The sequence below is a fragment of the Equus caballus genome, chromosome 4 (assembly GCF_041296265.1).
Source record: "Equus caballus isolate H_3958 breed thoroughbred chromosome 4, TB-T2T, whole genome shotgun sequence".
In the NCBI taxonomy this organism is placed as follows: domain Eukaryota; kingdom Metazoa; phylum Chordata; class Mammalia; order Perissodactyla; family Equidae; genus Equus; species Equus caballus.
The window spans coordinates 90737946-90752429 of NC_091687.1; the positions used below are offsets into that span (position 1 = coordinate 90737946).

At 53.8% G+C, this 14484-nt stretch overlaps 1 protein-coding gene across 1 annotated transcript in view; it reads right to left on the reverse strand.

Moving 5' to 3' along the window:
- Positions 1 to 14484, reverse strand: part of PLXNA4 (plexin A4) — a 432314-nt gene that overhangs the window by 33871 nt on the left and 383959 nt on the right. Inside the window, exons 22-25 of the mRNA XM_001498268.7 lie at positions 8037 to 8305; positions 5479 to 5545; positions 4462 to 4608; positions 972 to 1131 (exon numbers count right to left, since the gene is read on the reverse strand). Of these exons, the coding sequence (XP_001498318.2) occupies positions 972 to 1131; positions 4462 to 4608; positions 5479 to 5545; positions 8037 to 8305 (643 nt within the window). The remainder of the gene's footprint in view (positions 1 to 971; positions 1132 to 4461; positions 4609 to 5478; positions 5546 to 8036; positions 8306 to 14484) is intronic.

The following is a 14484-nucleotide window of genomic DNA, read 5'->3' on the forward strand; positions in this document are numbered from 1 at the left end:
GTGGCCTCTGGAGGTCCTCCCACCCCTATGTTGCCACGAATCTCCAGACACAAGCACATACACACATAAACGCCTTTCTCTCCAAGCCCAGGATCAACAAACAGGCACAGACCATTTCCTGACCAGTATTATTCTCATAATCAATAATAGCAGCAGCCAATACTTACTGAGTATGTACCACGGGTCAGGTAGTGCATTAAGAGGGTTTACATGCCTCATCTCATTTCATTTTTACAACGAGGCAGGCACTTTTATTTATCTCCATTTTATAGGCAAGGAAACTAAGACGCAGAAAGATTAAGTAACTTCACCAAGGTCACACAGCTAGGACGTGGTGACCCCAGGACTCAAATCCAGGCGTGTTTGATGCTGACCCATGATGTGGAGCAGCCTCTCTTCAGCCCTGGCCTCTTCAGAGCTGGGGCTCCCCACTAGGATTTCCCCAGGACAATATCCTATGGAACACTCAGCAAACCATAACTGGGTCTGAGTACAGCTGGCCCTAAGTGGCATACCCTTTTTATATAGGCTATGCGATCTATTCATGGAACATTTGAATAAAATGTCATCCTGCTCCCCAGGAGGCTGTCATATCTCATTTTTCTCTGTTCTTTCTCTCCATCCTCCATCACTGACCCAGATCCTCATGACTTAGGTAGTCAGCAAAAATTATAGGCACAGAACAGAGAGGAAGGGAAGAGCCTAGGGGCACAAGGAAGGTGGTGTCAAGCTCTTGGACCACAGACTCTGACCAATCCCCTCCATTCCCACCCCTCAGCTGCTCAAAAGACCCAGTGGCAGTCAGATGGCCAGCAAACTGTTGTCCCCTCTCTGCTCGTTGCTCACTAAGAGCCATGAAGGCACAGCCCCTGGGCTCCTGGAGGCCATGCACACCCGCTACCTGCACCTTGGCTCCGCTGATGGCTAACAGGTGTCACAGGACAGCCCCCCCAGGTGGGCTGCCTACTCACCCAGGTCCATGTCTGCAGCCTTGGGCCGGTGGGAGCAGGGCACATTCTTGAAGATGGCATCCAGAATCTTCTCCTTGACCTGAGTGATGGTGTCACAGTTGAGGATCTTCACTGGGACCTCGGGGCTGTTGGCACTGTCTGGGTTGACACAGCTCAGGACCTGGGGGAGAGGGAAGAGGAGGTGCATGGGCGGGGAGCAGCAGGAAGAGCTCTGAGACTCCCAGGAGAATCCTGGGATCCTGTCTTGACCGGAACTGCTTCTGCAGGTTGGACTGGAGAGGGGTGAGGAGACCTCATCACAACTGTGTTGCCACTGAGCCCTCACCCTCCCCGTCCAGACAAGTAGCAAGCAGCACCCTGGCTTCAGTGTCATTGCAAGAGTGGGAGCTGCACGCTTAACTCCCTGTTGCAGCAAACTTCATTAAAATCCTGAGTTTTTCCCAAGGAACACTGTCCTAGTGAGAGGAGGCGGTGGGGGGGAATCTGTACGAGAAGGGAAACTAATGCATGCACCCAAATGTGTGTGCTCTCTCTCACACCCGCACACACACATGCCCAAGGCATCATCTCAGAAGCACATCCAGACCCACACCGCCTCTGAAAGCCCTGCCCCCATCTGTGTATGTCAGTCTGTCTGTCTTGTCACTCCCTCTCATACACATGCTCACACGAGTGGGCGCCTGGCTCCTGCCTGAAAAGATTGCTCAATAAGAAGCTTGATGTGTTTTTTAAAAATAGAAAGACGCCCTCGAAAAGTGGCAGGTCAGGCCACCTGAGCTCCCTTCCTGCCTCTGAACCTGCAGCCTGTGTTAGGGGAAGAGGCAACCCCTTCTCAGGGCCTCAGTTTCTCTTTTCACAGCTAGCTGGAAAAGTTAAGACTCTGCTTAGAGTACCAAACTATTTTTTCTTTTAAAAAGTTCTGGGCCATTTCCAAAGGCCTCTCCCCTCTTGCTGTTCTTAGAGCAGGCTGTCTCCACATGGATGAGACTGTATGGGATCCTAGGCAGACCACAGTGGAATGGGGTGGGTGCTGAGGGGCACGGGGGCTGCCAAGGGGGGCCCTCTGACCCTGCTACCTGAGCCTCTGTGCATCTCCTTCTCTGAACTTTCACGCCCCCTCCCCCGAAACCATTTCCCAATTTTGCGTCTGGTTTGCAGACTCAGACGACAGCCCCCCCACCCTGCCCCCACTCCACGTGGTGGCAGTAAGAACCCTGGCCCCGGGACACCTGCCCTTCATTAGCAACCAGACTGCCATGAGCTCGAACGGGAACATGCTTATTCCATTAAGAAGGAGAAAAAAACCTTCTAAATCTATAAAATCAAACTCTCACCCTCAAAATGTCCTAAATTGAAAACAGTGGTGGAAGGAACTCTGGACCACGTGTGCCTTCTGAGTGCCCCCGGCCAGCCAATGCTTCCTTCTAGAAGCTTTCCTGGACCCTCCCTGCCCTCTCAGTGGCCAAGCACAGCCTGACACCCTGTGCTTCCCTGGCCACCCCTGCTGTCCCGTGCTCCGGGCCGGTGGTGGGGCGGCTCAGCCTCCCCCAGCAGCAATGTAGCTTTTGCTGGACTTCCTCCTCCAGGAGCCCAGGAGGCAGAGGCTCCACCTGAGGACGCTCTCCAGACATCTCCACTCACCCCAGGGATTCGTGGTGGCCCGTGAGTGAGAACAACTCCGTGGGATGCTTCAGGGCATTGAGGGAAGAAGCAGGGGCCCCCACTGAGGGACCATAGCTCCACTCAGAGGTTCCCTTCCCCACTCCCACTCCCAGGCCCCTTGGCTAGTTTCTGAGCAAACTGCCCAGTGTTTTTTTCTGCTAAGTCAGTGCTTCTCAAACTTTAACGTGAATACAATCACTGAGGGGTTTTGTTAAAATGCTGATTCTGACTCATGAGGTCTAGGATGGGGCTGAGATTCTGCATTGTGCAGGCTCCCAGGTGAGCATCTAGTGCTCTTGCAGGCTCCCAGGTGACCATCTAGCACTCTAGCAGGCTTCCTGGTGAGAATCTAGTGCTCTTGCAGGCTCCCAGGTGACCATCTAGCGCTCTAGCAGGCTCCCAGGTGATGCTGACGGGCACTCTCAGCAGCAGGGCCCTAGGCCATGCTAGTCTACATTCTAGTCTCAATCCAACTAATCCCTCAACACTGAAGAGGGGCACCTGACCATAAAGTGATGCATCCGGAGCCTCTCAGTGCGTCTCATTCTTTATAGTTATCTCTTCTACCCAAGACAAGCTTACCACTGGTCAACCCAAAGCGCCCCGGGCTCCTCCAGCCACTGCCAAATTCCACGACTTCCTGTCTCTTTATTTGATCCTTCATCTTGGAGGCTCTGGTCACCCTGTCTGTTGCTCACACACTTTCTTCCTTGCCCCTCCCCACCAGCCATGGGGCTGCTCCCCTTTCCACTTATGAGAGTTTCATTTCACAGGCCTGAAGGGGGCTCTCCCTGCAGCCCCTTCTTCTTGGGGCACAACAATTGCAATTTCTTTCCCCTTTCCTCTTCCCCAAGTGTTTCCACCTTCAAGGATGTGCTTCCATGACCCACTCCAATTTCCTCACATTCTCTTTAAGCCAAGTCATCCGAAACCAGGCTTCATGTGCTAACAATAGTTTGGCCTCTGGAATAAGGATGCTGCAGTTTGGGGATGGAGTATTATTACAACTCACTGCGTTGGATTCGCTGTTGGGGAGGCGGAGATCAGACGGGGAAGAAAGGGAGCGGAGGGGGAGGGACCAGGCCGGCGACATTTCAGCCGTAATTCTAGCTCATTAGGAAATCTATTCAGGTCTCTATTTTTGGAAGGGTTTTTTCCTCCCTTTCCCATTTTAATTGGAGCCTCTAACTCTCTCCCCGGAGCAGACCATGACTGCAAGGAAGCAGGGGCCCCAGTCACACGCTGTTCCTTCAAAGCCTTGTCAACTGAGCCAACCCTGACAAATCTGTTAGGATGCCTATTGGGATTCCTGGGCCTCTGAGGTGGGGTGGGATAGGGGCCTCACAGCCACATCATTCCCAGCCGGCACGAGCATATTTGAGCTGGGACTCGTGGGCAGAGGTGTGCTTCAGATCCATGAGAAATTCATTCTAGTGTCCTCTCCTCTGTGCCCCCCACCTGCTATCTGCATGATCCTGTTCACTCTTCATGCTGGGAGAAGCGATGAGAAGGGGCTTATTCAGTGGGGTCAGTCAGCCAGCTGTTGGCAAGGGCATAGGCACCCCCAATTCAGCACACTGGCCTGGAACCACACTAGTCTTTTGCTGAAGTGCTGCTCAGATGTGTCTGAACTACTAGTCTCCAAATCCAGACGCCCCGTCTGCTGGTACACAGAGGAAGCATGGAGCGACCAGCACAAGCGGAACACACGTGGGCGAACGTGGAGAGGTGGTCTTCAGCATTTCCCCATCCACTCTGCTGAGCGGAGGCTGCACAGGACCAAGCCCACTTACCAGAGCCATGGGGAAAAGCTGGGAGGCCAGCTTACCAGGGTTTTGTAGTCGATCTGCTGGCGGATGAGTTTGTCCTCGCTCAGCGAGTAGCGGGCCTCTCCCGTGATGGCGTCGATGGGCCCCTTCTCCATCTGCTGCTTGATGGCACAGAACAGGGAGAAGAGGGGCTCCCCGGCGCACTCCTGGACATGGAGAAGAAGTGCGCTGGGCAGGCTTCGGGCCACAGGTGAGCAGAGCCCAACCTCTGAGCCCTGCTTCTGCAGACGGCTGCTTCCACTCCCCCGTTCCAGTCCTCGCCTGCTCCCACCTGCTCCACTCTCCGTCTTTCAAGCCCCTTCTTCGGGTATGCACTTCTCCCAGCTCTTTTGACCACAGCGTCTTCTCCCATTCTGCCCTTTCTTACCACCATCCCAGAACTCTCTCTTCATCCTCCCTGCCTTCTGTTCCCTCTCCCCATCCCACTCCTCCCTGCTTTCTCTGCGGCCCCATGGTGGGACAGAGGTCAGTCCTCGGTGGTGTGAACTCCCTAGAAAATAAGTTAATAATTGGAGCTCGAGCAGCTCTTCCACCTCCCAGGCACACCATCAGCTTATCTGCCGCCACACGCAGCTCCGGACCTGCCTGGGACCCTTATCAGCCTCAGTAAGCCTGGGGCTGGGAGAGGCAGGAGGGAGGGGAAGAGGAGAAGCAGGGACATAAGAGATGAGTTGCTTTTAGCTTAAAAGGGGAATTTAGCTTTAGGGGTGGTGCAGGGTCCGCTCAGAGGCTCATCTTGGCCTCCCCTGGGAGAACGCAGCCCACGGGGGTCCCGTCTCTCACGCTAGGACTGACTGTGGGGCACTGAGATGGGTCTTCTGAGATGGTCAGGAGTCTGTTCCCTTAAGGACGAGGGGAATTGCATTTCTCGGTGGGGTTCTAAGAACCAGGCCCTGGGAAGTGAGGACTTGGGGGCCGTGGAGGAAAGTGGCGCAGGCTGGGGAGGATGAAGGTTGGTGTCCGAGCTGGTGGGGAAACTGAGGCAGGGCCAGAGATACGCCCACACCCAACCGTACCTTGAGGAACTTGTACAGCAGGAAAGTGAACCAATTGGTCAACATCTTCTCGGCCACCGACTCGGTCCTGTCACCAGTCACCGAGGGAATCGGCAGGGCAAGACAAAGACAGAAGCAGCTGGTCAGACCCAGGGGCTGGGAGGACAGGGAAGAAGTGTGCATGGATCTCGCTGCTTAAGGCTTTCAAGCCAAAGCCTGAGGTCCTAAGGAATGCTTGAGTTCCATGGACTCCTAGACACCCACAAGGATAAGACAAGCTGTGCCTGCAAAGCTGGGAGATGACATTCTGGGTGTCAGGCTCCCAGGGGGCTTTGGCGGGAGTGTGTTAGAGCAGGGCTGTCCAATGGCACGTTCCGCCAGAGGGAAAACTTCCTCTGTGTGTGTTGTCCAATAGGGCAGCCATCGGCCACATGTGCCTGCTAAGCATTGAAATGCGGCTAGTGTGTCTGAGGAGCTAAATTTTTAATTGTATTTACCTTTAATTAATTTAGATTTAGAGTCGCGTGTGGCTCATGGCTATCACCCTGGGCAGTACAGCCATAGAGAACTTTACGGTTCCTTTGGGTCAGAAAAGAAAAACAGAAAACCTGGGGAGATATTAATTTGGCAGGAGACAGAAAGGAAGGTGGCAGAAGGGTCGTGGTAGAAAGGCCAGATAGAGCAACCCCATCGCCTAAGCTAATGACTCCCAGAGTGGACAGCAACAATGGAGCCGCACGCCTGGTTCATACCGAGATATGCCCAAATTGTCCTATTTAAAAGGCTTCCACGGACTTTGGAACTTCCCCCTGGGAACCCTTCTAGTGTTTCATTTGCAATGACAGGAAGGTCCTTCTTGAGTCTAACTTGCATCTTTCATGCTGCTACCCAAGTCCATTTATTCTTTTACTTTGGAAGTGAAGACACCACAGAAGTGTTACTGGCCAAAGGACACTTTTGGTTGCAACTGTTTAGAGAAAACAAACTTGCACTAAGTACGTGATCAGCTCCAGAGAGAAATCTACCCATCCAGGTATGTTTGGACAGAGCTAAAAGTTGCAGTCGCCAGAAGATACTAACAACTAAAATCCCAAGGTGGCTGGGCAGCTGCCAGCACAAAATGAAGCTGAGAAGAGAAAAGAAGAAAGACTGTTGAACAGAGCAGGGCGGCCAAGGGCAAGAAGAGGAAAAGGAGATGGAGGAGGGCCGAAGGGAGAGAGGGCACCTGGGAGAGAGAGAAGGAAAACCAGAGGAGGAGACACACAGATACAGAGCCAGGCCACGCCGCCAGGAAGTCGTGGGAGGGAGCTCTGGCAGGCTGTGGCAACCCTCGAATTATGCCTGTGGGTGGCTGCACGGTAGAAGTAAAACAGAAATCAAAATGCGCCACCTTGCTGTTTCCAAAGCGGTATGGTTGCTCCAATAGGCAGCAACCTTTGCAGCTGTGCGAGCGAACGCCCGCGGCACCAGGAAAAAGCCTGCAGGAAAGCTTCTGAAAGCCAAGTCTACCCACTGGACCGAGCGGGAGGCCCTGCCTCCGACCCAGAGAGCAGGACGGAAGGCAGCGGACCGGAGAGGCAGACAGAAAACGGGTGGTCCAGGCGGAGGGCCAGACGTAACGGCCTGATATGGAACTTTCCAGCTTCATCTGCACAAAGGCTAAAGACATCGCAATAACAGCCTAGGGGGGAAATGGGCTTCAGGGATATGGAAAGTTCGAATGGCAGCCTGGAGAGTCAGAGAGTCTCTACTTCCCATAAGGCCGGAGCCCCCGGATAGGGTAATGTCTTCACATGTGACCATTCACTCTCAATGGTGCTGAGGACGAGGCCTCCGAGGGTGTGGAGCTGAGCGGCGGGCCCTGGACCCTTGCAGAGCCTGACGCAGGAGCCAGGAAATACCTGCTGTGTTGCATCAGGCAAGCTGCTACTAAAGGGCTTTCATTCGAACACAGGCTGGACCAGCGCTTCTCAAACTTTCATCTGCGCTCAGATCACCTCGGTTTCTCGTTACGAGGCTGATTCTGATCCAGGGAGTGTGGGCTGGGACCTGAGATGCTGCATTTCCAACCGGCTCCCGGGTGATGTTTCTGTTCCCGGTTGCGGGGGCTAAAGTTTGCAATCTTGAGATGGTGAGGTGGGTTCCCAGATGGGCCCTGGGGTGTCTCACCTAATTCAAGCTCTGATTTAGATCGGGCCGGGGAGGCAGGGGGAAATGACCTCTGAAGAGTCCACAAGAGAAGAATTCCAGTAGAGTGGGTCAAAATCAAGGGGCAGTAAGGGCAGAGAGAGAAGAATGGGGAGCAGATGTAGGGGCAGAAGAAAAACTACAGGGGAAGCAGACGGCCGTGGTTGAGTTGTAAGCACCAACATAATGATGGACAGGTTCTTCCGAGAGGCATGGGACACACTCCGGCCTCTGGGTAGGTCATACCTAACCTTGGGCAACCTGGTAGCTCCTTCTGGGAGCTCCACCCTGGTCTCCCTGGAAGGCAGTAGAGCCAGGCCCAGGGGGCTGGGCTGGGGTAGGGGCTCTCTGACCTGCACCTGCCTCTCGCCACCCCTCGGTCCCGCCCTCACCTCCTGAGCAGCAGCTTGGGGTGGTTCTTGCTCTCCAAGTTCTTGTCGATGAGGTCGGCCAGCAGCTGCTTCAGCACGTCGGTGGCATACTCCAGCTTGCTCTGCAGCACCGTCATGATGAGCGAGGCCACGTTGCCGCGGTCGCGCATGGAGAAGCTGCGCTGCGACTCGAGTGTGCGGATGAAGGAGAGCAGGAACACCTTGTTGTTGATGAGCTGGGCAAAGAGCTTCAGGCCTTTCTCCACGCGCTCCTGCCGGTAGCCCGGAACCTGCGGAGGAGAAGGGGGAAGTCCTGACTGCCATCTGTGAGAGGGGAGGCCGGCCGGGCCCCAGTGACCCCCCGTGGGGTGCGCTGTGCCATTGCTGACCCTCCTAGCCCACCACTCACCCACTTCAGGCCAGAGCCCACCTGGCTAATGCCGTCAAGTCCTTATCTAGTCCCAGGCACCATGCTGGATATCTATGTAACCTCCGTCACAGCCCAGGAGGTCCCTGTCTCTACTTCAAGGATGAATCTAATGAGGCACAGAGAGAACATCACCACTGGCAATGGCGACACTGGGATTGGAACCTGCTTCTGCCAGACGCCACAGCCTGAGCTCTCCCCTGACAGTAATGCAGTGCGGCTGAGTGGCCCCACACCACGGCAGACCACCATCGCAGCGTCCCGTGGGAACTCCAGGAGGCCGCGGCAGCCGTAGGTCACACCCTGGCTGAGGAATTGTGAGGCCGGGGCCTCCAGCTAGCCTAACGTTGACCTGTGTCCAGCCCTGTGGGTCCTGTTGACAGAACAGTGGCCTCAGAGTCTGGACTTCCAGGATCCACATGGGTTCTGACACCACTGTCCCATGTAACCTTGGGCTTTAGTTCTCTGGGGGCCCAAGTTCATTCACCTGAAAAAAGGGGAAGATTAAGTCCAACAGTCCTTCAGACCCTCCCTAACTCCAGCACCTGCTGTTTTCTAGGGGCTCTTTCAGAGACCCTGCCCTGTCCAGGGGAAGCAAGGAAGAAGGCCGCGTCTTCCTGCCTGCATCTTCTGTTCACTGGCAGAGCCATGCAAGGGGACACGGGGGTACCATCCACTCAGCAAACACGAGCCAGCGACTGAGCTGGACATGAGGATGCATCTGAGATGCACAGGAACAGGCACAGCAGCTCTATGCATCCACTCCAAACTGGAAACAGCCGCATGTCGGGCAACCACAGAACGGCTCAGGGAACTGTGGGATATTCCCCCAATGCAATACCACACAGCAACGGGAACGAAGGACCCATCGCTGCTCACAATAGCAGGGATGAATCTTGCAAACATATTAAAGGAAGAAAGTCAGACATGAAAGAGGGCATACTGTACACCATTTAAAATAAAGATTTAAAAAGAATTAACATTAATCATGATGGTAGGGAAAGGATTATTCTGGAGGGGGGCTGGGACTGGAGGGGGGCACACAGGGATTTTTGGAGGACTGAGAATGATCTTCTTGATCTGGCTGCCAGCTTGATGGCTGTGTTCACTTGGGGAAAATGCATCCAGCTGTGTTCCGACAGTTTGTGCACTGGTCTGTGTGTAACTTCCATTAAAACAAAAAGTTTACGTAAAAAATAAAGCATAGCCTCTGCCTTCGAGGGGAAGCTGTCCAAGAGCATGGAGCAGGGCATCCCATGAGGAGGGGGCAGGACATCCAGGCTGCATCTTGAGGGCTGTGTCTCTCCTGCAGGGGCAGATGCGACAGCAACTTGGGAAGGAGTGTCATATACGCAGCGGTGAAGAACACAGGTTCAGAGTCAGTCGAGGTGGGTTAACTCTGTCACTGTCATTTACTCATCTTGAGACCCCGAGACTCAGTTTCTTCATCAACAAAAGGAAGGTACCACAGCTAATATGGATGTAGGTCCCTATGCTGAGCACATCCCGCATGCTTTAGAAATGTTGTGGACCCATTTATTGCACACAACACCCTAGGAGGTAGGTACCACTATTACCCCAGGGCCCCGCGAGGGTAAGGAACTTTCCCAAGAAACCAAGACAGAGAAGAGTCAGAGCTAGGCCGTGAAACCGGGTGGTCACCGCGTCCTGCTCTCTCCAGGGCTCCCCTGAGCGCTGAAGGAGGTGACTTGTGAAAAGCCCACGGTGCTTAGCTGACACTCAGTCGAGTTACTAAATGGCAGCGCTCTTATCCCCTTTATTCCAGAGGCTTTAAACTGGGGAAGATGGAGGTGGCCAAGAGAGCCGTTTGCCCAACATCCAAGAAGGTGGCAGATGCGGAGCCTGAATGTTCATGCTACTCATGGATGGAGCCCCCTGTGTTCCGAGACTGAGGGAGGCAGACACCAGTCCGACCCAGGCCCTGCCCTCAGACCCTCAGCCAGGAGGTCCCCTCTGCGGGGGGACCTGTGAGTCCACCCTGAACTCTGCAGAGAAGAGCCCACACAACCGGCTCCCCCGGTTTTCCGTTCCAGTCCCTGGGGGCCTGGTGAGGGAAGGGCAGGGAGATGTGACAGCCTCACCTTGCCATCAGCCCGAGCCACAATCTGCCAGCTATCTGTCTCCCGTGATCCTCCTCGCAACTCTGTGATGGCCCCTCAGACACAGACACACAGACACACACACACACACACACACACACACACACACGCACGCATCTTACTTCCTCCATCCGTCAGACCCCTCAGAACAACATCTCTACAACTTGTCCTAAGAATAATAGATAATGCCATTTCTTGGGCACCACCACGTGCAGAGAACAGCGCTGGCACGTTACATACTGTTCCACCTTAGCCTTCTCGTGACCTTGCAAGGTGAGTGTGCCCTCTTAGCCAATCAGAGAAGCTACTGAAGTTTCCTGAGGCCAGTCAGCTGCTGAAAGATGCTGCCGGATTTCCAAACCCGAGCTTGTTTGGGTTGGAGCCCCACCCATCCTCCCGATCCTTGGCCACGTCTATTCCTACCCCTGGGCCTGGGAGGTGACTGAAAGCCAGCTCTGAGTCGGCCTTGCAGCCTCCCCTGCAGGGCCTCCTGGCAGTTCAGGCTGGCCGTCCCAGGAAGGGGAGCCATGCACAGGTTTGGCAATGTGGCACCCGGAGAGGAGGAAGGGGGGACAGGGCCAGCCGGATGGCACACTTGAAGTGAGGGCACGTTCTGGACTTCCTGTGTGGCTGCACATGCCTTCTGGGCAGCAAGGCCAGGGACCCTGGGTAGGAAGGGTTAGCAAAGCCACCTGCGGGGAAAGAGCACCCCAGAGCAGCACGGGGTTTGGAATCAGAGAGATGATGCTGACTCGGATGCGGAGGAAAGCTCTGTCACCTCTGGGCTCTACTGCCTCCTCTATAAAACGAGAATATGAGTGCCTGTGTCATAAAGTTTTATGAACATTAAATAAGATAATGGATGTGAAATGCTTGGCACAAGCAGGGCGCGCTTAGACAGCAGCCGTTTTATCACCTGCCTCGCCCACTGCGCCGGCTGCTTTTCACAGATCCTTGTTGCCCAAGAGTTTCCGAGACATTGAACGCATGGGCACGGCGTCTCGAGTGCGGGAGGTAGGAATTCTCTCCCCGTTTTCTTAAGGGGGAGGCAGAAGTGAAGTATCTTGGTCAATAGTATCCAGAACAATTCCCCTTTGTCACTCCAACCCGCTCCCCTGCACCCTAAGCAAACGGCCCCTCTGAAACAAGACTTTCTTTATTCACCAGATGGTTCGATGATTTAGTTGAAGTCTGTGAGTATAAAACTGGATAGTAAATTTTAATTGTAACCCAATAGGTTAGAGTTTAGGAGGCAATGCTAGGTTGACAATGGGGTGTGTGGTGACTGTTTGCTCTCTGCTTTTAAAGGATTGGTGTGCGACCAGGGCCTGGTAAGCACTTTCCCCAATGCCTGGAATTCTCCCAGACGGTCACAAAGGAGAGGGCCAGGTGGTCTAAGGTCCAGGACATCCTGAAGCCAGAGGACACCTCCTTCACATATATCCACCGCTCATGCCCAAGCAGTGGGCAGGTGTTCCGGTGGCTGAAAAGGTCAGGACACACTGCATTAGATTAGCCAATGGCCTTCCTGGGAATGTTTCCGTACTCAGAAAGCCATGAGGGAGAAACTGTTCCAGTGGCAAGGAGGGGCTGGAAATGAGAAAAGAATGATCCCTGCCAGATCTGTGGATCTCGCATAGGAGGCTGGATCTCACTGCGCCCAGGCCAGGGTGGGCAGTAAAAGTTGATTTCCGTCTGCAAGCAATTAATTAGTGAGTTTAATGGAAATGAAAAGTCGTATGTTCTGGGCACACACGCCAAAGACTGGAAGGAAGAGCTTGAAGAGTTATTGGTACACCCACATTCATAGCAGCGTTACTCATAACAGCCAAAAGGTGGACGAAACCCAAGCGTCTACCGACAGATGAATGGATAAACAAAACGTGGTCTACACACACAACGGACTATTTTTCAGCCTTAAAAAGGGAAGAAATTCTGTCACATGCTACAACATGGGTGAACTTGGAAAACATCTTGCTAAGTGAAATAAACCTGTCACAAAAGGCCAAGTACTATGATTCCACTTATGTGAGGTCCCAGAGGAGGTAAACTCAGAGACAGAAAGTAGAAGGGTGCTTGTGACGGCTGGGGGCGGGGGCGAGCGCGCAGTTAAGTGTTCAAGGGGTACCGAGTTGTGTTGGGGAAGACGAAAAAGTTCTGGAGACGGATGGTGGCGATGGCTGCACAAGAATGTAAATGGACTTCATGCTACTGAACGGTAGGCTTAAAAATGGTTGAAATGGTCAATTTTGTTATGTATTTTTGTTTTTACCACACTTAAACAAAGAAAAAAAGCTATGGGACCTGATGGTTCAGAGCCTGTGCCCGACCATTACCATCCTGTGGGCTCCAACTCAGGGAAACTGGTCAAGCCGGCTGACTCCTTCACGAGCCGGAGAGTGGGATCAGACGCTCTCCCTAGTGATAAAGGCCAGGAAAAGGGAGAAGACTCAGGTTTGTGGGGAAATTTTAAGGTGCCAGATGAGGAATAAGGCCATGGTAGGATATGAAGTGATTTATAACGGAGCCCAGCAACAGCCTGGGGGTGCGGGCGGGGGGCAGGGTGGCCACCCAGAGGGCATCTCAGGAGTAACACAGGCTGGGCAGGTGGTCATCCGAGCCCAGCAGTCCTGGTTCCCAGAGGCTTCCTCTCTGAAGCCCTCTGAGGGCTGAGTTCACCCGACACCCTGAGAGAGACGGACGGGTGAGGGAGTCAGTGACACCTGGTGTGCAGCTCTGGGTGTGCCCTTGCGTGTGTTCAGCCCGCAGGGTGGGAAATGTTGCTGTGAAGTGAAGAGACTACTGGTCTCTGGACTGAACGAGGGGTCTTGAAACTTTCTGGGCAGAGAGAGGAGTCTGCTGCTGTTCGTTCTGTAGCCCCAGAAGCCCCTGCTCAGGGGTGCCTCAGATGCCGGGGAGCAAGGCAGGTGAGGCCAGGGCAGCGCCTACTGGAGCAGTGAGCTCGCTCCATGCACGGCTCCGAGGGCGGGCGTAAGGGGGCTCGGCGCTTCTGTCTCCAGAGCCCGGCTTGCTGGGTGCAGCTCCTTGCTGAGAAATAAGGCCAGGGAGTGGGCAGCAGCAGTCCATGACCTGCTTCTCTCAGGAAACTAACCTCAGAGGGCAGGCTCAGAGAAGTGCAGCTGCGTAGGGACCCCGACAGCTTGCAGCAAGGGCATGGTGCAGTGCAGAACAATGAGATGGAATTATTTGTATTCTGGTCCTGAGTGAACAGGGCTGCAACTAGACAGGAGGCAGGCAGTGCACTGAACAACTCCAGGAGATGCCACATTTGAATGGTGCCTTCTGGAGTGGTGCAGTGTTCAACCTGCACAACCACCCACGAGATCCTGCAGGAGAATGAGCCCCATAACTCTCCTGCCACAACCCTGGGCAGCTCTCGGCGGGGTATAGCCCTTGGGTGTGTGCTAACCCAGTGCCAAGACCGGCCCGAGAGTCTGAGCATCTAAGGAGATGCAAGTGCATGTTGGGCAGCCTTGAGACAAATGGGATCAAATGAGGACTAAGACCCTATGACAGGTCAGGGCACGATTTGCAGTGTGGGCCATAGGAATGGCCTGGAAAACAGTGTGGACTGTGTGTGTTTGTCCCGAGAGAACACCTTGTGTGGGAGGTGGCTCTCCCATAGCCTGCTCCAAAGTCTTCAGGCTGCCCTATTAGGGATGACAGCTTTGAAACAGTTTCAGAAAACCTGATTTAAAACTTAGATGCTTAAGTCTATACAGAAACTGATATACAATAATGTACACCTGAAATTACACAATGTTATAAACCAATATGACCTCAATAAAATAATTAAAAAAAAATAAGACAGATCAATAGTTAGAGGGGTGAATATAGGCATAGATATAGTATCAGGGAGCTATAGCAAAAGCTTAATTGAGCTGGATATATGGACGTTCTT